This window comes from Melospiza georgiana, chromosome 1 (genome assembly GCF_028018845.1).
Source record: "Melospiza georgiana isolate bMelGeo1 chromosome 1, bMelGeo1.pri, whole genome shotgun sequence".
In the NCBI taxonomy this organism is placed as follows: Eukaryota; Metazoa; Chordata; class Aves; order Passeriformes; family Passerellidae; genus Melospiza; species Melospiza georgiana.
This window is the reverse complement of record NC_080430.1, coordinates 99,288,912-99,313,270: the sequence shown is the minus strand read 5'-3', so window position 1 is coordinate 99,313,270 and position 24,359 is coordinate 99,288,912. Positions and strand designations below refer to the sequence as shown.

General features: G+C 34.7%; 1 protein-coding gene across 1 annotated transcript in view; it reads left to right on the top strand.

The window, feature by feature from the left end:
- The first annotated feature begins 682 nt into the window (after positions 1-682).
- CCDC102B (coiled-coil domain containing 102B) overlaps positions 683-24,359 on the top strand; it is a 123,422-nt gene continuing 99,745 nt past the window's right edge. The window contains 3 exon segments of the mRNA XM_058040767.1: positions 683-1,288; positions 3,099-3,307; positions 7,824-7,932. Coding sequence (XP_057896750.1) covers positions 683-1,288; positions 3,099-3,307; positions 7,824-7,932 — 924 coding nt within the window.

Genomic DNA, 24,359 nt, shown 5'->3' with positions numbered 1-24,359 from the left:
ACTAGCTGAGTCATACCACTGCGAGGTAGGCTGTACAGTAAAGTAATAAGGACATTGCTACACTTTAAAGAATAATATAAGAATATATTACCTGGAAATCGTCTGGAATACAGACAGCAAAATAAAGCCCCCTATAAAAAAATACTTGCTTTTTGTCTTGAAAAAAGGAAATCCAAAGGTCACAGGGATTTTGATAATATTTTTTTTTCTTAGGTATGCAAATTTTAAGGCAATTTTTGCCTAGTATGAAACATCACAGTTTGGGAAAGAAGGCAAGTAATTTGTGATTGTAGTTCTAGACAAATAACTTCCTCTTGCTAGATATTTAAAATATATATTGATTCAATTCAATCTTTTCTTGAAGGAAGAAAGCTTTGGTCTGTTTTTTTTAGACTCAAACATTTTTGAGAGCACTATGATTATTTAATGACTCTTCCTTTCCAAGCAAATCTTAGCCAAATAATAGATATGTCTGTTTATGCTGTACTCAAAAAGTATTAAATAAAAGATATTTTAATAGCTATTTCATGTTGATAAAGCACATTTCTAAAACATGGGCAGCATCATTAACTCACTACTACAGCAGTAAAAACCCCAACTCTTGAAGGTTATTCATATGATATAATTAATTAAAAGCTAAATTATTGTCTGTCTTTGTCTTTTTTAGGAGTGAAATTAGATGATGAATCAAAACATTAATTTAGACTGTATTCAGAAACAAATGGAAGAGATGGAGGTTTTTGGGACCGAACCAACACAACCTGATAAATTAGATAGATGTTGGCAACCAGGTGACCACCTCTTTCATTCAAATCTTCCATCTCAAAGTTTCTACCCAAATTCACCTCATTATGCACATATGCATACAAGTTACAGCAGTGATTGGGAAATTTTTGAAGCAGTAAAAATACAGGAACTGGAGGAAGTCAAAGCCAGAGCTGCCCAAATGGAGAAGACCATGCGCTGGTGGTCAGATTGCACCGCTAATTGGAGAGAGAAATGGAGCAAAGTGAGAGGAGAAAGAAATAAAGCACGAGAGGAAGCAAGACAATTGAGAATCAGACTAGACAGTGTCATAAAAGAGCTTAGTGTGCTTAAAAAAATAAATCAGGATTTAGTAAGTGAGAAGGAAAACTTAGAAAATGGAACTGCTTGGAAAATGGAATGCTGTTGCTCAGAAATATCCTGTATTAAAAAAGACCAAAGCCTGTTAATGTTTCTGGAACCAGAACCTCCAGAAGACCTAACCAAAATCATCAAAATTCCTGGGGCAGAAGACACAAAGAAGGTAAAGAATGGGAAATGTTTTTTGTGGTTCATGAAGTAGTGATAAAGTATGGATGTGTATGTTGAAATGGGATTTTTCAAGAATTTTGACCAAAATATTGCCTGATCCATTCACTAGCAAAACCTTTTGGCCCCCTGACCCCCCCATCTAAATAGTTCTAATATGGGAAAATATAGAAAACAATTCATACCCTTGCACTATGACTAGACATTTAAGGAACAGAGGCAGACTATTATATCCAATAATTTACATATTGTTTTGGTTATCTCTCATGTTTTACAGTAACAGGTTACCTCTCTTATCTGAATCATGTTTTGTAAACTTACATTTTTTCTCCCCTCCAAAAAAGCATATTAGGTTCTTGGCTTCTAAAGAACCTAAAGTCTAAAATCATTTAATTCTCTCTGAACTTCAAAAGAATGGGAAAGGTAGGCAGTTCTTTGCAAATTTGCAAGAGTTCTTATTTGATAAGGAGAGCGATTAAATCATGATATAGAATTTAAAAAATCAAGTATCAGCATTGGTTAAGCAGTTCCTAACTTTACGCAAAAGATGCAATTACATTCATCAAAAATCAAAGCATTTGTTCATGTTTAACTACCTTTAATTCTGTGCCTTGGAGTGCACTGTATAGTCTTCATAGACATCACCAAAAATCTTTACTTGTTTTCTGACAGATAGCAGTGTTTGAAAACATAGCCAATTTTTTTCATACATTGCAGGAAAATGTTTTTCCCTGCATTGTTGAAAGTAGGAAAGTTTCTACTGCAATTCAAGAGAAACTGCCAAGATTTTAGATCTGTATGTATTCTGTTTGGAAATTTTACTCTCTAATGCATATTAACAATATTATATTCCTTTGAAATCTGAAAAAAAAACCCCAAAATGGTAATGTTAGTAGCAAGAATAAATTTTGCCAAAAAAGCATAACTTTCATATTTTCAGACAAATATGCCATTGGAAGGAAATACCACAAAATATACTTTAACTATTTTTCCTTAGTATAAAATTTTTCCTACTAAAAATGAAACTTTATATGTGAATGGGAAACATTTTTATTTTTTCAGTGGTTTCTAGCATTTTCTGATGTAAATTTTGGGTATTATTCTAAAACCTCAAAAGAACAGAGTGATGTAAAAGAGGATTGTCAGTAAACTGCTAAAATTAGATTAGCTTTTAAACAAAACTCCTCAGCTATGGTAAAGCAAATACATTTCTAAGGGAAACTTGCTTATAAGAGACATTCAGTCTTCCTCAAAAATGTGTATTTTACTTTTAATTTTTTCCCATTTTGATATTAGTTTTTCTTATGTTTTGTATGCAAAACAAGTATCTTCAGAATAGATGTCTATATACTTTGTTCCTTATGAAAAACTTGTACAAGCCTGCTTTAGTATACTTTACATAAAATTTTGAGTTCCTAATGTAAAGTTTCTCAATACATTATTCGTATGGATAAATTGCATTGCTAGTTTTGTTAGTTCCAAGATTCTATCTTCACCAGAGTTATAGCCTAAAAAAGAGAAATTGAATATATTTCCTTAGTGAAGACACATTTGAAATATTTTGGATATTAAGCTTGTCATAACAGGAGCTGTAAGAAATCACAAAATTACAGTTATTAAAATATACTGACATTTTTGCACCTTCTACCCATATACAGTCCAACTGTCTAAGATGTTACCTATTTCCTTTTTTTCTCCTACGTTCCTTAAATGTCTAGAAGAGCTTTGGTAGGCCCTGCTGGAGCTATGTTAGACTTTTTCCTTCACTTATGTTTTTCTTAGGTGTCATTTTTTTGTTTTCTCAGGATGTAAACAAAGACCAAAGCAATGACAATAAAAAAATCACCCCAAAGCCTCCCAATTTCTTCCCCAATGGACTTCCCAGCATCTGTTTGGAGAAACCTAAAATCAGTTTGGGCACTACAGCTAAGACAACAGAGAATGATTTAATACATGTATCAGTCTTAAATTTGCATTTGGCTGAGATGAGGAAAATCCTACAGAAGGAAAGAGAGTAAGTGCAAAATAAATCCTACTTTTGAAAATCTCCTAGAGGGGTTTAGACAGTTTCTAAAAGAGATATGGTGATGTTTGCATTTGTAGCTCATATGTTCTAAACTTTATTCATTGCTATTTGCAAGGCTTCAATAAGAATTTAGAGAAACAGTTCAGCAAAGCGTGTTTATTGTTTTCTTTGGCTTGTTTGTCATTTAAATAAGAGGTTTTCCATACAAATATGTAATTTGGTATCAATGCAGTGATATCTAATGTATGTTATACCCAGTTATTGGAGTGCTTTGTGCATAATAACAAATTTTCATATGCTCTACAAGCAGACTTTGAAAGAGTCCAACTGCAGAATGAAAAAGGCTGGTTTTGAATTCAAAATATATGAATCAGCTGCAAAATTCTGTTAACCTCTTCACTTGTAGCAAAGTCTCTGTTAAAAGCCAGTAACAAAGAGGGAGTAACAGATTTATCATACATTTATGTAACAGATCAAGTTTGTCTGACATAAATACTAAATGTATATTTTGATGGCCTGAAAGAAGTTTTATGTTGTATAAATGGTCAATATTGAGAAAGATTGAATCTCACCAGAAAGGCTTTTTCAAGGAAACACGCAGCATGTGATGCATGATGATGTAGTAGCAGACATCAGGCTGCAACTACAGGTGATGGTAGTTTCAAAATCAGTTGAAGTTAATTATAAAATTAAAAGGAAGAAAATTTCCTGTCCATTGCAAATATATTCAACACTTTCAGTTCAGAGAGTCTTCAATGGCAAACTGTGCTGAAGAATTTCCTTTCTGTCAGTTTATTTCATAACTGTCACATACATAGCACAAGTCTGAGGTAAAAAATCCTTTCAATTCCTAATTCATATTTAATGTGTTTGTTATATGAATTAGATAGTTGTAGAAAGCATACAATAATTCTCTAGTTGAATCATATAGCAGAAGATGGCTGTGCTCTCTCTCCTTGAAAGGTATCTCATTTGCCTGTGAAAGCAAACATATGTGTGAGTTAGGAGACTGATGCCTCACATACCCATTTTCCTGGGGTGGAAATATTGAGGGGCCTAGGTGCTTCATCAGCAGTCAAGTATGCATACATATATAATAGCTTCCATTTAGAAAATGGAAAAATTTTCAACTCACTTTTAGTCACTTCTCAGGAAAAACTTTAATAGGTTTTTGTCGGTTTGTTTACATGCCTCTCTAACCAATATTTAACTGTACTTCACAGAGACAGATTTTTTCATTTATTCATTTTTTCATGTTTTTATTTTTTAAATTTTTCATTTATGAATAATTTCACATTCATTTATTTTGTACTGTGGTATAAGACAATAAATTTACTGGCACACAGTAAGAACTGGGGCGTGTTTATAACATGCAACATGTGGCAATGCCGACCTCAGGCACCGAGCAGTGATTTCCACATAGCAGCAGGGATGGGTACAACAACTCCCTCTCCAGGAGGGCAACATTTCCTGCATGGAGAGATGTTATGTAAGCAGAATATATGCAGCTTCTAAGAAGTAACTATATTTGGCAATGCAGACAGTAAATAGCTAGGAATAATGTTACTAGGATAAGTATTATCATAGTCACCAGTCTCGAAATAGCTGAATCTCTGTTGAGCAGGCTGTCACCTGCTACGTCAGACAGGGTTGGTCTCCACCACTTGGTAGAATTGGCAGATTTTGCCATATTTCCAACTTCAGATTTCCAGTTTTCTCTCTTAGGTTTTATTCTTGCTCATGTCAGCATTTTTAATCCTGTATTCTGGAGTTGCTAGTAATGACTATCTCAACAATCTCACCCCGTTTGCATTTTTACTCCCCTTATCTTGTGTGGCTCTAACTTAAGTATTTTCTCACAGCTTCTTTCTCACAACTTAGCAATTTTCTCAGTGAACTTGAGCCAAGAACACACAGCTGTGTTGCATCAAAAGCAAACAGATAATAGACAGCTTGAACCCCAAGGCCAGAGGTTACTTTAGCAGTCAGTATGATCTTACTCATACAGCAGAGGACTTCTCAGCAGTTTCCTGGTTTATATGCAGCACCCTGAACTCTGCATTTTTCTAGAGTCAAGTTAGCTTATGCAAATCCAGTGTTTGAATTTCCCTCTAAGTTACCTAACTAGTAACCTTGTTGGTTTCCTAACTCTCTCCATAAGATATTTTGATTTTCACCCTGAGAAGACTTCTGCTTTTTGCATTCTGCTTAGAGCTATCATCAGTAATGTTGACATAACCTTATGCACACAGATCAGGCTTTGCAAAGGACAAAAAGAAAGAAGGTCTAAAAGAAATAATAAAAGTAAAGGGATGAAAAATAATGTTTTGACATTCAAAAAAATATCTTGGCTTGAGTTTACAGTGTAAAAGTACACACCAACATGCTCTACTAGGTACTAATGGCTCACATCAATTACACATTTGAGGTCCATTAGCATGAATAGAAATTACAAACCTTATGAGTGGCTATGCATTTTGCATAATCATTTGCTTAAAATAGCTATCTTTTGTCATCTTTTGGATCAGTGTTCTCATCTAATTGTCTTCTAATTTTAAGATAGTAATTTGTTCTGTTTTGAACTTAAAAGTGTTTATTTCCTCTAAAACCAAAAGCTTGCAAATTAGTTGATTGCTAGTTGATAATATCAAAGAGGAACTTCTTAAGACTGGCTGGGTAACACAGACAAGGGATATAAAAGGTTCTGACTAAGCAACAAAAAAATTCCTCTTTTTTCCTGCCAGGATCACTGAACACTGGGAATGGTTTTCAGTTTCCAGGAAGGTTGCTGAGTGTGCGTCCTTGGAGACATTCAAAAGGCATCTGGACATGGTCCTGAGCAATCAGTTCTAGGCAACCCTGCTTGTGCAGGGGGTTTGCACCAGATGGCCTCCTTGAGGTCACTCTCAACCTCGACCGTTTTCTGTAATTCTGTAATTTAATTAGATAATGAGTTAAAATGTCTCGTTACAAGATCCATGAAAAATGTTCTAAACTTGATTCTAGTAAGTAAGTTGCTTCTGATGTCTGCTATATTCTTTCTTCCACTCTTCATTTTCTTTATTTAAATAGTAAACTTTAGGTAATCAGAATAATTTCCTTCAATTAGTGGCATCAGAGGGAAGGGATCTCACTTAAGTACTGTAACACAAAACAAAACTAGTGTCTTCTAAATAGGTGAAACGTATTGTACATTCCTCTTTTACTTTTCAGAATAGACCATTTCTGAGTACTTTCACTGCATTCATTGCAGTCAATGGACAATTATTCAAAGTATTAGAATGTCATCTTTCATACTTTCACTTTCTACCATATTAAATGTCCCACTAAGAATTCTGTTAGTTCCCCAGTGAAGTCATGATATCATTCCAATGAAATATCCCTTTACTTTGAAAGCAAAACAGTTGAGTTGAAATGCATGAAATACATATTGCTCCATTTTGCTTTGTGAATAATGGTGTTTATTTTATTACTGTAATGTTATGGGATTTCTAGGTCTTTGGTAAGATAAGCAGTGCTATATACTAAATCTAGGCAGAAAAAGGAGATCCCTGATTCAAGAGCACTAAGTTTAGGTATAAAAGAAGAGAGAAGAAGATATTTCACTATAGTGGATTGCTTCATTAAAGTAGCTGACATTGCTTCCAGGACCTGAGTCAGTCCAGTCAGTGGCAACTCTTGTTATCTCTATATAAGCCTGCAGTCTGCTGCACAGAAATGTTCCAGACAAATTCCATCAATAGACTTTGGTTTAACATGTGAATGTTTAAACCAAATATTGTCAAAATATATTCTAGTAAGGCCGGCAATAACGTCTTTGTTAAAAAGGTTGAAAAATTCCGTTAGCCTCCATTAGAATAGAATATTGCTACTGAGGCACACAACAGTTTCTTTAATTGCCAAGGATTAGAATTTTCTTTTCAACTATTTCATATTTTTCTCATTGTACAGGCATAGTACTTCTACACTAAATAATACATTTTCCTAAAATTCTTCTAGCATTTAATTCCAGGAGCTATTATTTTTTGAAACATGAAATATACATCTTTTAATAATGTTTTTTAATATCAAACATCAATCATCTTTGGTTTCTGGTCTCTATAGTGTATATTTCTCCTGTATACATGTGTTTAATGTGCTGTCTGTACTAAATGCAAGTGATGTAATATGTTTTCTTTGAGGATCTTCACTAATGTGAAGAAACTTGTGATAAATTAGGTGTCCTGAACCACTAACTGAATTTAAATTTTCTTCAGTTTATCTCAAAATTTTATTTCATATAAAGTTTCAATTCTGTACCACTGGATTTCTGTTTTCTCTTTAACTATTATTTTTGATGAATCTTTTGGACTAATTATGCAATGATAATAAAAGTTTTTGGAAAAGTCAAGATATAACATTGACAAAGGCAGCATAACTCAAGCTATGAGAAGGAAATTCAATGTAACTTTTGTTCTGTCAGCTTCAAAATCGTACAATGCTAAATTTTAAAATACTTTTTTAGAATGAATGTATTTCTGGAGAAAGAAATGGAAAAGATGGAAAACGAATTATTTCTTTGGAAATGGAAATATGAAGAACTGAGACAAACCAAGCTGGAAAGCCTGAAACAGGTATGTTAGCAGTACATTGTTATCACACGGAGTAAGAAAGAAAATTTAGACTTCTGATTTCCTGTGTAGTAGCTAAGAGTGAAATTGTCTCCATGGTTTATGAATGTGACAAATCCAGCATATATCAATAAGTATTCTGCGTAGCCAGGTGGGAGTGACCTGGTGAGGGTGTGTGGATGCTCCCATGGCAGCACCTGGTGCTGGGAAGCTGTGAGAGTGGCACTGGGATGGCTCCACAGGCTTCCAGGAGGGGCCAGCCAGAGCTGGCAGGTTCCATGCCCCTTCCCATGTGTGGTGAGGCTGGTGGTCCCGATATACAGCAGTGTGTGATCAGGGTCCAGTGGGACTTGTGTTCAGAGAGAAAGGGCCCATGTGGGGTAAGGGGATGCTCAGGAAAGCCCTGCCACCCTTCCTGAGAGGCTGGAGAAATAGAGCAGTAGAGGTGTAGAAATTGCCTGAAAAAATGTGTTGTCCCCATCGACCTGGACAAGGAAGTAAGGCTGGGCAGGATCAGAGAAGGCAAAGAGGAGATTAACAGGATCTTCACAGGGATCCAGAGATAAAAAAGTCTGAACCACATGGGAGGGGCAGTCAGAGGCTGTGAGTTTCACAGTGAATTGAGTCCCACAGTAGGAGGGCTGGAAAGGTATGTTCTCCAGCAACTGCAGGATGGCTCTTTTTCCAGATCTGCACTTCAAAAGGTTCAAAGACGTGGTAGTGAAGTAAGTGAAGAAAGCGATAACTTGTGAGGCATCAGAGCCAGCTTTAACACACACCATGCCTTAACATCAGGAGAAGCAGCAAGTGGTGGTAGTAGGAGGCTTGCTCCTGTGAGGATAGAAACCCCTTTGCTCCCCACTTGCTTTTTAAGGGTTATGTGGCTTGCTGTGGGCTAGGATCCAGAAAATTGCAGAGAGATTGCCGAGGTATGTCCAGTCCTTAGACTGCTATGCTGCTGCTCATCCTGATGGGCACCAGCTGGGGGCATATTGGGAATGATCACAGAGCTCTGGGGTTTAGGTCATGGGGACCTGAACTAGGAAAGGAAGCAATGAGAGATTGCAGACCACAGTGAAATAAAGAGGTGGTCACTGGAAAACTCAGGGCATAGGTTGATAGGAGCATGAAAGACTTCAGGAATGGTAAAACAATGTGAAGGGACACCAGCCTCAAATGTTGGTAAAAAAATGCACACATCCTAGGAAACAAGCAGGGAGAATTAGAGCTGTATGTTGTTACAGAACTACAATATTGTTGGAACAATTCAAATACTGTGCCAAGCCCATGCAAGTGGAGTACTGTGAAGGACTTCTAGAAACACTGGCAAGGAAGGGCTGAGGGAATGGAAGTTGTCCTCAGATCTAAAAGCAGCTCATTCTTTTGAGGTCTCCAGAAGGATGGAGGACAATCAGACTTGTGAATTTAGGATCAGAGGACAGGCCAGTGAGGGTGTCATTGTGGTAGGAGTTTGTTACACACCACCTAATGAGGAAACAAAAAAAAGTGTTTAAAGAGCACAGATCTTGGAGTTGTAAATCCCAGTTCTCGTGGGTGACTACAGCTGCCAGAAAGTTACAATAGCTGGTGCAACCACAGAGATTTCAGTGGGGTTTCAGGAATAAATTCTTGCTGAAGGCCCAAAAGGGGTGATGAATAGCTGGATCTGCTGTTGACTAATATGAAGGAAACTAGCTGGGTATGTGATGATGAATAATTTCCTCCTCTGTGGTAGCTTTGAAATAGTGGTGTCAGTCATCCTGAAAGAAGAAAGGTGAGCAGCAGAGGACAGACCCTGAACATAAGGAGAGCAGGTTATTGGCTCAGTCAGGGAACTGCTGGGAAGGCTCCCAAGGGAGACAATTCGGATGGGTAAACAAAGGAGTCAACCAAACCTGAAAGGCCTTGGAGTACAACCAAGTTTTGTTCTAATACTCAGGAGAACAGGTAGATGTGCCAGGAGACTGATTTAGCTCAGCAGGGCCCTCATGGTGGAGGTCTGATGCCAGAAAGCAATGTACTTTTACAAAGATCAGCCTTGAAGGAGTAATTTAAGAACATTGCCTGGTTGTGTTGAATTGGTGTTAGAAAATACATGTTCATTTCAATCTGTGTCCACGATTAGAAGAATAAGAAATATTTGTATTGCAGTTTCCAGGTTTTATCTTTCAGGACAATGGATAGAGAACCTCTTTGGTCCAAAAAAACTCATATATATAGCTAAACATAGATAGTGAATTTAAACTGTCCTATGAATTTAACATCTCAGATTTTGAATAATGGAAGAAATTTAATTAGTTTTCTTTCATGTTCTGGAAAGAATTGCAAGCAGTCTATTAAATCTTAAGTTCCAGTTAATAGGTGATGCATATGCAACACAGCAACAAACTAATATCTATCTTTCATATTTGAGTTCCTTTAAATTTTAATTCTTTATTTTCTGTTTGCTCATTAAGTAGGATTTTAGCTTGTTATACTTGTGCCAAACAGAGGAACTCTAGGTTTAGTTAATAGTTTTACTTAAGCAATTTAATCTTCATGAAATGCTTTATGGCACTGTCATCAGGAATAGAACAACAGAAAGTAAAAATTTTCTGAGAATTCATTGGAGATAGAGAACAATATTTATGCATTTGCATGTCTACATATATGTGTTGTTGCTTTTTTCTTGGGAACATGCTCAATTGCTTTAATTGCTAACAGGAGGTAATATTTTGAGCATTCTTTTCAGCTTCTGACATTTATGACATAAATCTCATTTTTAAATTGCAGAAAAATACACTGATCTGGATGAATCTGATTAATTTGAAAGAAATTATTTATATCAGTGGAGGGGGCTTCTGTAAGTGGAAACTCTAGTGAAATAAACCAAACCTTGTGTGTTGACAACACAGATGTTAATATTACTCACTATACATTACTGTTGAGAAATGGATGCTGGAACAACAGACGAGAATTTTGACAGTGAAAAATTTGAAAGTGGAATAAAGCAAAGTGCAGACATCTACTAGGCTAAGCATGGAATCTGATCCCAATATAAATTTCCAATATTAAATCACAAAGGAATTTCTAGATTAAAAGCAGATCAATCATTACATCTGGATTATTTTCATGTCCTTGACTAAATTAATCTGCTATTTCCTTTGGTAGATTGCCTAACAGTCCCACTGTGAATGTGAAAAAAAAGTGCTTGGTTTGCAAGTGACAGTGCCACTGCAAATTAAATCATTTTTAGGAATGGATATCTCTTCTAGCCTTTTGAAAATTGGAGAGATTTTGGGGAATGTTAGAAACTTCACAGCTGTCAAGACTTGATTATTAGTGCTCCCAGTAACTAATCACTTTCTTTAGTTACTTTCATTAGAAGACAACTATTTACTCATCTTGAAACAAACAAAATATGGAAAGCTTTGGTGATCTTGATGATCGTCGTTTTAACTTATTATACATTCAGCATCCATTTGGAAGTTGCAAATAAGTTTTCAATATATTGAGTTAATTTAAAAAAGTAGCAAAGTGACAATCTATAATCATAGTAACCATGAACATTATAGTCAGCTTTGTGCGACACTAGCATTGATCTTGACTTGTTTGAGGTCATAAATTATAACCATTTTAACAGGTACAACAGAAAGTTGCATTTGGCATTGTAACTGGTAATGTCTTTTTTTTTTTTTTTTTTGTTCTAAGAATTCTGTTCATCTATTAAAAGATGTAAAACACTTTGTTGTTTTAAAAACAGGAAAGAAATTACTCAGTATAAAATTACACTAATTGTTGTATTTGCGTGAGTATCTACAGAAAGACAAAAATTGTTTGAAAAGCTGTTGAGCAAATAAAGAATATTGACATTAGTTATACTTGAGTTTAAAGTAAACTTTGTTGCAAAGAGGAGAAAGAACATGAAAATTTTTACATCCATAATTTTGCTTGTTGAATGTCCCCAGGAATGGAGTATGCAATTTTTTCAGATACAGTTTAGTTTACAGCTCAATTAACCATCAGTCTGAGAAACACAAAAAGTATGTCTGGGTTTGATTAGTTAGGTCTTTGGACTCTGGAAAACAAAGCAAATCCTTGGTGTGTTGCTGTGATGTTTGCAAACAGAGAATTGGAATGAGCAAGCCTGTTGAAGTTTTAGGTTTTAGAATTATCATTTTATCTTATGTACAATAAAACATTCTTGTTTATACTCATTGCAAATCTTCCTCAAAATTTTATATCCATCTTTATAAATCCTGAAGGATGTGCTTTTCTGGTCATTTAAGAGTTAAATAAGATGGGATATTTACAAAACTATCCTGAAAAAAGTGGAAAAGTGCATGTACTACTATAGTCCACTGGTGTGCACTGTAGACTTAGAAATGCCACTATAGGCAGTGCAGGTCTGTGTGGTTTAAAAGAATTTTCAGTTAGCTGAAGTACAGAATGTACTCTTCCTCTCCATTATTTAGTGCTTTGGTAGTTAATGAGGTAAATTCCTATTCTGTTCGTGGGATATGAGGCAAAAATTACACTAATTGGTACTTAAATCTTTTTGGAACATCAGTGATAAAAAAGTATACCTAGATAAAAAGGAAAACAAGCTAAATGAGCATTTTGTATATTTGGCAGAGACAATTCTGTTCTTTCTCTTTTTTTGTTGTTGTTGTTCACAATTGAAAATAAGTCACCAGCTATTGATTTTGCAATAGAGCCAAAAAAAAAACCTTTAAACAATTTTTAAAACAAATATTTTCTGTTCTCTCTCAGTATATAGATGTTTTACTCTATATTACAACAATCTATGTATTGTTACTTAGGAACATTACTTTCTTTAAGAGACTGTGAATGGTTTCCTACCTGTTGTCCCCAGATGAAGGAAGCTCCACTGATGTGAGTGAAGCTTCTGGATAAATTAAGTCTTCTCCTATCACTGTAAGCATTTAAATGCTTTTAAAGTGGAACAGCCTATTTGAAGGCTCAGGTTTTCAGCAGGTAGATCTTGTTAAAGGCTCTGGATTATTTCTATCTTCTCCAGAAATCTTTATTCTGAAGTTACCTTGTAGTGTGAAGGTGCTACACAGCTGTTTACCTGAAATTGCTTTTTTCATTCACTTACTACATATGTGAAATAGAAAAGTGATACTCTTATAATCTTACAGAAAATTAGGATACATATAGTAAGATCATCCATTCTGCCACATACTCTCCACCTGACTCAAAAAATGCCTTCTGACTGTTCCTTGAATCCTGCAGAAAGCATAATAATTACCAGACATAAACCTGAATGGCTGAACTGCCTCCTATGAATTTCTCTGTTAAATTTCTTACCTAATATGCCCAGAAATGTTCAGTACTTTGCGTGGCTATCATAGGAAAACAATTCTGTACAAAAAAAAATTATAGTGCTTTCATAGAGAATAGACAGTAGTCTATTTTAGTGTGCTAGAGTTTTTATAAAGTTTGATATCAGAAGCCTCAAGGCTGAGATTTAAAATATCATTAGGCAATTTTCTGTAAACAACATCTGAATTATTTGAGAATGCAAATGACTTCATTGAATGGAATCTTGGTGCAGTTAATTTTCCTTAATCAAATCTCATTATTTTTAGACTAGGTCTAGAATTTTGAGTGTTCCTGTGTAAATTACTATAACTGACAGGTGGCCAGAGAGTAAGGACAGAATTCTGTATTGTTGCTTCAGCAGCAATTCTTGCAAAGAGTTAACTATTCTTTCCACTCTTTTCATGTATCAGGTCCCCATTCATATTTAGTTTTATCTCTGGAAATGACATACTTAATGTTCTTAGTGTCCAGCATAAAGTATTATTTGTCATGCCACATAAAATTAAGGTGCCATTTGATGTTTATTTTCCCACAAATCTAATTTAGAAAGTGCAAGATAAGCCTACAGTATCATTGACTTTTTTTGCTCATACTGGCTTCTGACAAGATATTTAAATTCTATTGACTCATACTTGCCAATATTTTCTCTGTCTTCATTACACAATTTGCATTGAAAACACCAAGCAAGACAAGGATTATTTATTGTTTATTTTTAATTTAAGGACAAGTGAGAGATGAAAAGTTATTTCTGTGAGAAAGCATGTTCAGAAGAAACATGTGTGTGCATGCTGAAACATATTTCTGCACACAGATTTTCTGTGAAAGGAACACCATACCCAAATGGCACCATTTGAGGAGGTTTGTTTAGCTTGTTGTTCTGCCCCTGGCAGAAAGTATAACTTGGTGGTGAAACAGGAAGATGAGGGAGGAATGTGCAAATGCACACACTCATAGATGTGTGTGTATTTGTGTGTTTGTGTACATGAAGTGATCTTGGTCCTAGGGATGAATCAAGGTTCTCCTTCCCAGAGCAGGGGAGTTGGATGTAGATGATCTTTGAGGCTCTTTCCAATTCAGGTCATTGTATGATTCTATGACTGCATCTTTAATTAAAAGAATTTTTCATAGTTCAGATTGAAAGGCCCAAAATTATGACAAAGTTGCTTCTTAATAATGTATTAATGTGGTCAGTTCACCATATGGCTCTCTATATCAGAAATTAATTATTTGCAGTGTATAGTTAAAAAAAAAGGCTTTTTAATATCTAATTTTTGACATATGTTTAGCTGCCCTGAATTTACCTTTTGGTATTATATTTTAGCATTCATTTAGTTTTTAAAGTAAATATTTCTGTTAGTGGGCTTACTTGTCATTCATACACATAAAATCAACTTGGGCTGAATTTACTTGAGAAAAGTAACAAATCACTGAAGAGCTAAATGTGATGACAGGTAGAATGTTGAAAATGATGACATCAAAGATATATAATTAAAGATACAAGCATTTTGCAGTTAGTGATTCAGTTCCTTTTTTTTATTCTTATCTGGATAAGAGGAACAATGTGTCACTTTAAAATTAACAATCCAGTTTGGGAGGAGGCTTGATTGAGAAAACAGCTTTAGATAATTTTCTTCCATTTTGAAGCAAAACTTTCTCTCTGCATATTTCTTCAAGTAACAATACCTTGAAGTCAATGAGAAATCTGCTGGTGTCAATGAACCTTTGATCAGTTCCTAAACTGTGTAGTAACAGGTGATTAGGAATTGTCACAAAAGATCCTTCAGGGACACTTGTAACTTCGAATTACCAGTATGATGTCCTATTTTGGGTATGGCTCAGAAAACAGAAGACATGTAAACTGCAAGCAGTAGAACTATTGCTATAGGCACTTTCCACCAGACCACTGCTCTACAGAAATTATTTTATGTAATTGCTTATCCAGATCAAACAACTAAAGTTGTATATTTCAGGTTCTTACTCTGAAAGGAGAGCTGTATGGAGAAATGACCTATGATATATTTATCTGAACTCTAAGCAGCACAACACTTTTAAATTTCCTTGAACAAGTAATTTCCTCTGTTTCTTGAATCCTATTGAACTTACAGATCAGAAGAGAAAACAAGCTTGAGTACTGGTTTAATCTGTCCTTTTGAGCATAGGTTGTTAATGTTTAAGGAGAAAGCTCACTGCCTCAGAACACGGCAACTTTTGGAATCTGGTGTATTATAGTGCAATTTATCTGTGCTTTAATTAACATTGGTATCATATCTGGTACTCATCAAAGAACCTTTATGCCATTTTGATTTTCCTGAATATTTCACATTATGTCAAATCAGACTTGCAAATTTTAATTAAATATGTTGGTATGGATGCTTTTCCTACAGGACAGTAATGATTGCAAATTCCAGCGTGATTTCACACTATTTAGTATTCTAGTAATCTGACATGTATTTATTTGTAGAGACCTACAGTTACAGAAAACATTCTATTCCCAGCCTCCCTTGACGATTAATCTGAAAATTCAACAGTTCTCATCTGTAAGATAAGTGAACTTGTGTAGTCCCTAAGTTAAATGTAGAGACTTTGACTGTTGCTGTAATTTTGATGGTTTTTGTTATGATTCATTACCAGTTACATTAAAAAATGTACTGTAAGTTTAGTTAGCATCTTATTTTCCAATATATCAATTAACATTCCTATTATACCTTCAATATTATTAATTTGATAGTTTTATATTGACAATTAAAATTGGGTTGAACAGTGTTCTGATCTGCAACATGTAATACCTACACGGTTTAGGAACTTCTTGAGTCTGAGGAGAATTTGAACTTGTTTTGAATGCTTCCTAATTATGCTGACCATTATTGATTTTTCTGTTTCCTTACAGTTCTTTATTTAGCTATACGTTTTTCTCAATTCAACAATATAAAGTGAGGATGGGAAGTTGGCTAAGAAATTGGTTGTAAGCAAAGGAGTTATTGACCTTCTGTACAGCAAATAAAACTTCACAAACAAACAAATAAGCAAATATATTACCCATTGCACTATTTACTCTTTTTTTCCAGATGATTTTCTACATGTCTGCATTCATCTTCTTATGACCAATCACTGTGTTTTTTGAGGAAGGGTTGTCATCTTCCTTTTACAGTGCTTATTAGAAGCTTATGACATATTCTAGTTCCTAAATTAATTACTAATAATAACTACATAAACTCACAGCAGTAGATAACTATTTGAAGTAACAGAAGGCAAGCTTTTATAGTCTGGACTTCAATTAAATTTCTAGGCTGTTTATTTGTAAAAATACCAAATATAAAAATTATGTTCTGTAAATGATATATAAATTGTTATTGCTCAGAAAGCTAAGAATGAAAATTCAATCGGTCTGGTCATTTCTTTCCATAGAATAGGAGCTCATTTTTTCTTCCATTAAGGTCTGTACATGTATTTCTGCTCACAGCCATACAAATCTATATTTTGTCTTGCTATTTAAAAGAGGTTTTGCATTAGTCAGTCTCAGGTCTTCCAGGGCTTAGTCTGTGTTCCTTTTTCTTGGAAGAAGCTTGTTGTATTAGGTTTGGCTAGGAAGAACAACCAAAAATCCACATACATACATGGTCCCCTCCCTCTGCTAAAAACACTAGTAACCGAAGTAAGCTAAATGCAGATCATAAAAACCCTTAAACCAGGAAACTTCAGTCTTGCAACAGTAAATACTTGCAAGAATAAATTAAAAAAAAAAAAAACTTGGATGAAAAGGGAATTAAGCAGAGTTTAATAAAAAGTTTCAGCAGGTGTCATTAAAAAAAAAAAAAGATTCTCAGCAGGAGCCTATTCCATCTTATTTTAAAATATAAACCAGAATTAATTCGAACTTTTCAGCATAGAGTGAGAAGTCCTCCCTGCCTCCTCTCCCACTCATAAAGCTAAGATGTCAGTGAGGAAAATTAAGAGGTAAAATTTCCTGCTTTGTTTAATATTTTTTGGGCCTAAAAATGCCCAAAATAATCTGACCTTTGAGATTTCAAATTACATTAGGAAAAATATTAATGTAGTCCTATGCCTAAAACAATCTTTGCCACATACTTAGGATTTTTAACCCAGTTTGCTTATTCTATTACCACTGCCACCGCTTCTGTGTTGTGTCATAATCCTAACATAATGCTGTGTCATAAACTGTAAGGAAAAGCAGGCTACTGCTTGTAAAGTAAACAAATCTAGTGCTTCGTTGTAAAGGTCAAGACCTCAAGTTTTACCTTGTTTGTTAGTGAAACATAAATATTAAAGTGTGTTTTTGTTATTGTAATTTTTTAATTGACTTGAGCTACAGTCATTTGATCAGTTGACTATTGGTTAATATGGGAATTTTTGCTTGTTTATTCCTTGGAATAGAAATTTGACATCACCATGCATAGTAGCAAAAAGAAATAGTCATCTTTTCATGCATTGGAATTCTCACTCTCCACATGAGTGATGGCTTGTCAAGTTTTGAGAGTTTTGGTTGGCATGTGTCCCTTATAAATTTCAAGCAGTATTCTCCAAGGGATTAGCTGAAACGTGTATTATTTCCTTGAATGAGATTAGAGAACCTTTTAAATTCACCTAAACCACTGTATGTTTGTATAGATGAATCTTGGTTAGAACTCTAATTACTATGTTCATCTCTAGTCAAAAAAGGAAAAGTAGTTTGATAAATTAGTCGTGTTGGTCCATCTCAAATCTCATTTTCATTTAGGAATACAGCAAACAGCATCTTGTACATGCCATTTTTATGTAAGGTCATGATTATCTAAGCACCAATATTTTGCTAAACACAACAACAACAACAAGAAGATAATTTGAAGAGCTTGCAGTACAAGGTATGCTGCAAAAAGATGCCCAGTGCATTCAAATTAGTTTAGATTCAGTCTCTGTTTCTAATTATGGGAAGTACAGAAACCCCTTGAATATAACTGTTTTTTCATTATTAAAAAAAAATAGCCTTCAAGTCAAATGCTACTTAAAGGATGCCTAACATTAAAGATATGAGTAAACAGTAATTGAATTATGTTGGAACCAATTATTCAACTTTTGTTTCTGCAGTCAGGAATTACTCTGAAAACTGCTCTCAGGTTTGTACAGGAAAGAATGAAAAGTGTTTGACTTATAGGCAATTTCCAGAAACTGAGAAAACTTTTGGAAGTGGTTAGTATGAAGTAGGCTAGAAAGGAACCCAAATAAAAAACTGATACTGGATAGTCTGAAAGACCATAGTGAAGGAGAACATTTTGTAAATTTGTAGAGTCAAATTACTGAAGTCAGCTAGTGAAGCATCTTTTTTGTGCAGCTAAGTTACATTTGATATAGATGTTGGTACATTTTATACCAGGAGCATTACTTTTGAAATACAGCAAGCCATAGAAGTAGGAGGAGAATATGGCTGAACAGCAGCTAAAAGGAGAAAAACAGAGCAGGAGAAGTTGAGTGATGCTGACAGAAATTCTGGAGGTGAGGTTCTTTGCCCTAGACAGAGACAAAAGTTCCTCTTAGGGCTGAGAAAAGAGAATGCTTAGAGGTGCTGTTGGAACGGGACTAAATTGGGGTGTCCAGGGCACCCAAGTGGTCTGTACTGAGGGTCTTTGTGGTGTGAGCTACAGGTGAGGGTCTTAGTCCCAGACAGATGGAAAATAAAGTCCTTCCACTGTTGTCCATATTATAATAGAGGTATAAGTTCTGCAGGAAATTATCTATGGCTTGGGTATATATAAAATAAGAGAATATGAATATTTGTTTCTAAACAGTAAAAGTTTTAAAGGAAGAATGATTTGATGGACAATTTAGTATTGGTAATTTAATTGGATTTTTTTTTCAGTAAGTAAATAGCTCTCACTTACTGCATTCATTTTACGATGGAAGAGAGGAGAATTTCAGGGAAATTCTGGTAAAATTCCCAGTATCTTGATAGATTGGATATTTGCAACTGAGAGATAATCTTAAACCGGCTGTAGACAAAAAGAAAAAAACAGGCACTATTTATTACGGCAAATTTTTCAAAATGCTGGAGGAGCAGATTACAGATTACATATCTTTTTCCCTAATTTAGAAATCTAGGTCTCATTTTTCTTGCAGGGGCATTTTTTTCTGTCTAAGATGCAGCAAACAAGATTCTGGTGGTGAAGGGACAGTTACTTCAATGGTTCCTTATGTAGCAGCAGCAGGTAACCACAAGGATCTGAGAGGGTTCCCATGAGCTCCTCAGTGATCTCTGAGAGGATACTTGGAAAGTCAGGACAAGATTTAAGCCAGAGCACTTTCAACTTCAACCTGGAGAATGTACTCACAGGGATTTTATCTAGGCTTCTTAGAAATTCAGTCAATATCAATATAATTGGCACAACTGAGGAATGGTTCTTACTCAAATATTTTATTTTGAGGTAGGCAAATATATGGCCTGCTACCTTTTGGACAATATGAGGGCTTCCCAACTAGAAATGGTGGTAAAATATTGATATATTTATATTAGTAAATATGAGACAAAGCTGCATCAAGAATAATGTCGATGTTTGGTTTTTATTATTTTTAGTGTTTTCACCAATTAAATTTGCATATAGAAGATGCATTACTTATAAAGTACATCAAATGTACATTTTCCAGTGAAAAATGAAGGAAGTTTTTATTTCCTGTGTTTGTCTCAGCTGAAATACACTTTACTTATAGCAAAACTAACAGGTATTTGTATGGACTGGTATGATAGGGTAATGTATGGAGGTTTGCATTTTAAACTACAGATTTTTAAATTCGGCTCTGCAAGGTAATAAAGTACATGGTTCATTTTTCATGTCCATTAGTGATTTAGCTGGTCAGGACATGTGGATACGTTTAATATATTGCCTGACTTTAAAAAAAATAAACAGCATTTTTGTATTTGCTTGTTTTTTAAACAATGGGTGAAAGTCCCTTAGTTTCCAAGACAGACTACAAATGGTTTAACATTTGGTTTATATATCAGTGGAACACTGAGAATAGAACAGCACAAAATGTATCAGAAAAAATAATCCCACTCTTCTTTGTTTTGAAATACTCATGCAAATATTCATGCTTTTCTGGCAAGCCTACAAAAATGTCTACTTGACAAAATTGTCCTTACATGTTATAAATATCAGACTCTTTATTTATAGTATGTGTTCTTATATCTTCATCATAACAGTCCATTCTAGTTTTAAATTTTTTCCTATATAATTTTCAAAATTGTTTTTCACACATGAAAATGTTGACTAAATAAGCAGCACTGTACCTCTTGGTAGACACTTATTGTTTGGACATTCCTCTAGTCTCAATCTTGTTATGAACTGGGATTATGAGGAAGGTTAGCATACCCTGCTTGAGCAGGCATGTTGGCCCAGATGGCCCACTGTGGTCTTTCCTACCTTATCCATTCTGTGATACTGAAAGAAACTTCCAGTATTTGTTTAGTCATCTTGTTTAGTTTTCCCAGATGAAAAATGTAAGTATTTCTTGTTTAAAATGAGATCAAAATGCAAAAATTCTTCATAATTTTAAGGTAGAAATGAGTGCATGATGTGTTACTGATTTCGAATATTTAGATAGGTAAAGGTAGTTCCTCACTAGTATTCAATGATTTACAAATAATTGGTGAAAGTAGAATTTTAAATAGGCATTATGGATAATTTTTTATGATAGATGTTGATAGAAAATTTGTTTTCCTCGAAAAAATAGTAGATTCTCTTGAACAGGAGGTGTTAATTTTAATGTAATACATAGTCTGTATGAAATTGAACTCACAAGAATGGATGAAAGCAGTGTCAGATTCAGATGGAAAGAAAATTCTGTAAGATCAAAGGTAATTTTCTCCACCTGATCATGTTCCTATTCTTGAACTTATTTATGTCCCTCTTCATATATTATTTCTGATTGTTGTAAATTTTCATGCTTAAACATTTTTATGTATCTATGGACAACTTCTATTCCTGCATAAATCACTTCTTTTAAACTAGTCATACACACAAAAGAGTTTTCTCTGTGTGCAGACAAGGGGAGAGGAAAAAAAAATACTGGTAAATCAGCAACTTTGCATTTAATGTCAGCATAGTGCAATGATATCAGCTTGCAGCAGACTTAAGCATTTGAGTAGAACCAGGAGGAAGAAATATTTGATTACTAAATCTGCTGGTGCTAGGCATTGTTATGAATATAAGCATTCATTAAAAAGTTCCATTTCTTGCAGGGCTTGGTGTCTCGAGATATTGTCAGGCACAATAACATTTATCAAGCTTTCAGCATAGTTGCTGATGGACTAAATGGTGTTCTTGGCAGACTTGCATACAATAGGAAAAAAAGCGGTAAATTTTTTTTACTGTTTTGAAGCATTTGTCAAATGAAATGGTAGCAAACATTTGTCTTTCTTGTGGAAAGAGTGCTATGGATTCTAGTAGTCTTTGATTGCACGTTTCAGGTGAAAAAAGAAAAGAATTCTAGAAAATGACAGACTTACTGGAAATAATTCATTGCAAAACTGCCCAGTGTCACACATGCTAAGTAATAATTTTCCTTGCCAGCAAACATCACACCTGCATACAACAGTCCTGATCTTGGAAACAGGAAACCTGATGAGTTTTCTTTAGGACCTTAGGAGCTTTGGCAGTTTTCCTCGTGTTCTTACAGACTTCTAGGAGTAGAAATCTCAAAATAAAATTAAAAAAAAATAGAAAATCATTTTTAAAAAATGAAAAACCAGACTCCCACCCCTTTACCCCAACAAAGTAGGGATTATTTTGCAAGTAGCAAAGATTCTTGGAATTGTTTTCTATCCAGTTGCACATAATTGTCTTGCTATGTGAAATCCATCTTCCTCTTACACCTTTCTCAAAGAGAAGTGAGCAGTGGAGTGGATCCATGGTGTATCTTCCAAACTCCGTAGATACAGCTGAACTAAAACTGGAAGTGATTTAAGAGAACCAGATTCATCAACATAGCTGTTTTCTTCTCTTGTGTAACTCTTTGATGATGCTTCTGGCTGCATGAGTTTTTTCCTGATCCTGCAACCCAGAAGTTTTTTCTTCCAGTTGTGCTGAGAGACTCTCTTTAAGCACTTGATACCATTCCTTTTAAACCATTAATAAAATATCTTCAGACCCTGTACAACTATGTTACAAATTGTAATGACATTTCACAATGAATTCAATGAAGGACTGTGAGGCTTCTGCTTGATGTTTGCTTGATCTTTAAGCAGAGCTTGCTTTCAACTCATTGATCCAATCTACCTAGATGCCATATGTAAGGATGCATGTTTGCCATTCCTTCTAGCAGCTGAAGCGCATTCCATACTTTGGAAGTTGATGACATCTCATAAATTACCACTGTGAAAGGGTGGATTCTCTGTCCTTGCATTTCTTATCGATGTGCAATAATTTGAAAGATGGTTGGTAAAACTGCACAATTTTTGAGTTCTTGACTCTGAAAAGACTGCTGGATATGACATTTTTCGAGAGACAATATTCCTGTCTGAGTTACAGAAAAGAAATATTTGCCTCTTGTGCTGAGTTTTCTGAGTAACTATGGGGAAGAAATCTGTAAGAATCAAATTCACTTGTGACTTTATGAAGATTTATGGTTATTTCGATAGGCTTTCTTTATTAGGAGGGTGTCACGGTCCTTAATTCATAATCAACCCGTGGGTTATTAAATTTTCAGTGTAATATACCTCTTGCTTAAATTCTGTAGGATAATTTGCAGCATAGATGAATGGAAATTACCTCCATGCACAATACAGCAAAGATATCAAGGATCCTGAAAATATGTGTTCATTTATCTTGCTTTACAACATGAAAAAAGCCCTGCATCGTCATTTTAAGGACAAAAAAAAAAAAAAATTGGTTTAAAATTTTAATTTTTGACCTGCACAAACTGAAGCAGATGTTTTACATTTGCACTTGAGTGAGGCTGCCTGAGGTCACTATTTTAAACAGGAATTCTTCCCTCTCTGGGTCACAAGTCTGCAGGCCTCATTCAGCTTGCCTGTAGGCTCTCAGTATAAAGTCAGATAGCACGAGAAGCTAATGATTTGCTGTGGTTGTGTAAGATTCAGATTGGAAATTTAAAAAAGAAAAAATAAAACTCTTCTATCCTCAGTCAAGTCAGTTTTTATTTGAGATATGCAGATTATCTTTCACAGAACGTGCCTTTGGTAAATAAAATGACAGTTTTGTAGAATAAACATTTTACAGGAAGATTTTCTGGTTGGATTGGCAGTTTTTTATTTCTGACATCATTGTCAAGTCAGATCAGATCAAAACTAAAGGTTTTTTTTAAACATAATGCTTGTGTTCTGTCCAACTCTATTTTAAAAGCTTCTTTTAAAAAGGTGAAGATCACAGTTCTCTAAATACGTTTTCTGACCTTTTCCAAGTTTTATAGAAAGCTAACAAATCTTTGCACTAAAAAAAAAAAAAAGCAGAATGGTGCATGGAATTTCTTCTGTTTACTCTCTGAAATTGTGATGACTGCTAGATTTCATCTTCATCATCTTTCTTTTTGCATTCATTGCGCCTTAATTGTTGCCCTTCATCCTACTCTATCTTTTCTTAACTAAGGGGAAGGACAAAAATCTTGTTTCAAAAAAACTTTTGGAGCGTCAGCCACTGTTATATTGCCTTAAACTAAACAAAAGCATTAAGATTTTCCTTTAATGAACTGTACAAGGTGGAGTTCCTTTTTCTGTGTCTGTTTTTTTTCAGGGTTCTGCCTTTCATGTTATTCATGAAATGGTGTGGGTTAGCTCTAAGATGTAATTATCCAGTTTCAGAAGGTCAGTACTCTGTACTTCATTTCCATCGCTCACCTTTGCAATTATCCACTTCATTCACACTACCTTGACCTCATTCTATGCTTCTGCCATTATTCTGGTCTTGCTATTAAAAGTAAAATTCAGTGTAAGTCTGCACAGATATTTTATGGAGAGAAAATATTCGCATTTTAAGGGAAAATTAAAGATCTCAAGATTTTTTCACATGTCGCAAATTTTTTAAGCTTTCACTTTTCTTTATAAATCAGAATTTGGAGTTTCACACAAGAGCACTGTATAGAATGTAATGTCCCTGTGGCTG